This window comes from Sphaeroforma arctica (assembly GCF_001186125.1).
Source record: "Sphaeroforma arctica JP610 unplaced genomic scaffold supercont1.11395, whole genome shotgun sequence".
In the NCBI taxonomy this organism is placed as follows: domain Eukaryota; class Ichthyosporea; order Ichthyophonida; genus Sphaeroforma; species Sphaeroforma arctica.
Genome location: NW_014029163.1, coordinates 1 through 545, shown reverse-complemented (window position 1 = coordinate 545; position 545 = coordinate 1). Strand labels below are relative to the sequence as shown.

Below are 545 nucleotides of genomic sequence, written 5' to 3'. Positions count from 1 at the left end.
GCGCACACGCGGTCTCTCCTTCAGAATAGCATTGTCTATGCCATACTGTATCAGCCCAAGGATAGATTCCTCAGTCGTTTACAATCATATCGTGTACTGCATCGTATTCGCCGTGAACTATGGAACGCTACCGTCCATATACGATACACAATTGGTCGCGTTCTGTTGAAGGCGTACTTGTACGATCTCTTCTGTGTGTACGTGTATTATAATGTTACCGTGTGCCCCTATTCTAAATGTGTCTATTTTTTCATCATATTCGTACTACAACTATACTGACGTGTGCTCATATTGCACTCTGTTATGCTGTGTTCAACCATCCGCGGATACAGGACTGGCGATAACTACATCGAAGATTTCAATTCGTCGCAACCGTTGCCGTATACCGCACAAGTTGGCTCGTTGGCTGCCGGAGTGGAGGCTGGTATATTCATGTCACAACCACTACGCACAGACGACATGCTTCTGAGCCAGGTATGTCATGGTAATATCTTGCTTTCCAGCATACTTGATTATATATATATATATATCATTATTTATATATA

The 545-nt window shown here is 42.9% G+C and overlaps 1 protein-coding gene across 1 annotated transcript; it reads left to right on the top strand.

Annotated features, from left to right (window-relative positions):
- Window positions 1-303: 303 nt before the first annotated feature.
- SARC_17611 (hypothetical protein) lies at window positions 304-474 on the top strand (the record flags this gene model as incomplete). Its single annotated transcript, XM_014288295.1, has 1 exon — window positions 304-474. A coding segment is annotated over one exon (171 nt), but the record flags the coding sequence as incomplete, so codon positions are not given.
- Window positions 475-545: the final 71 nt, after the last annotated feature.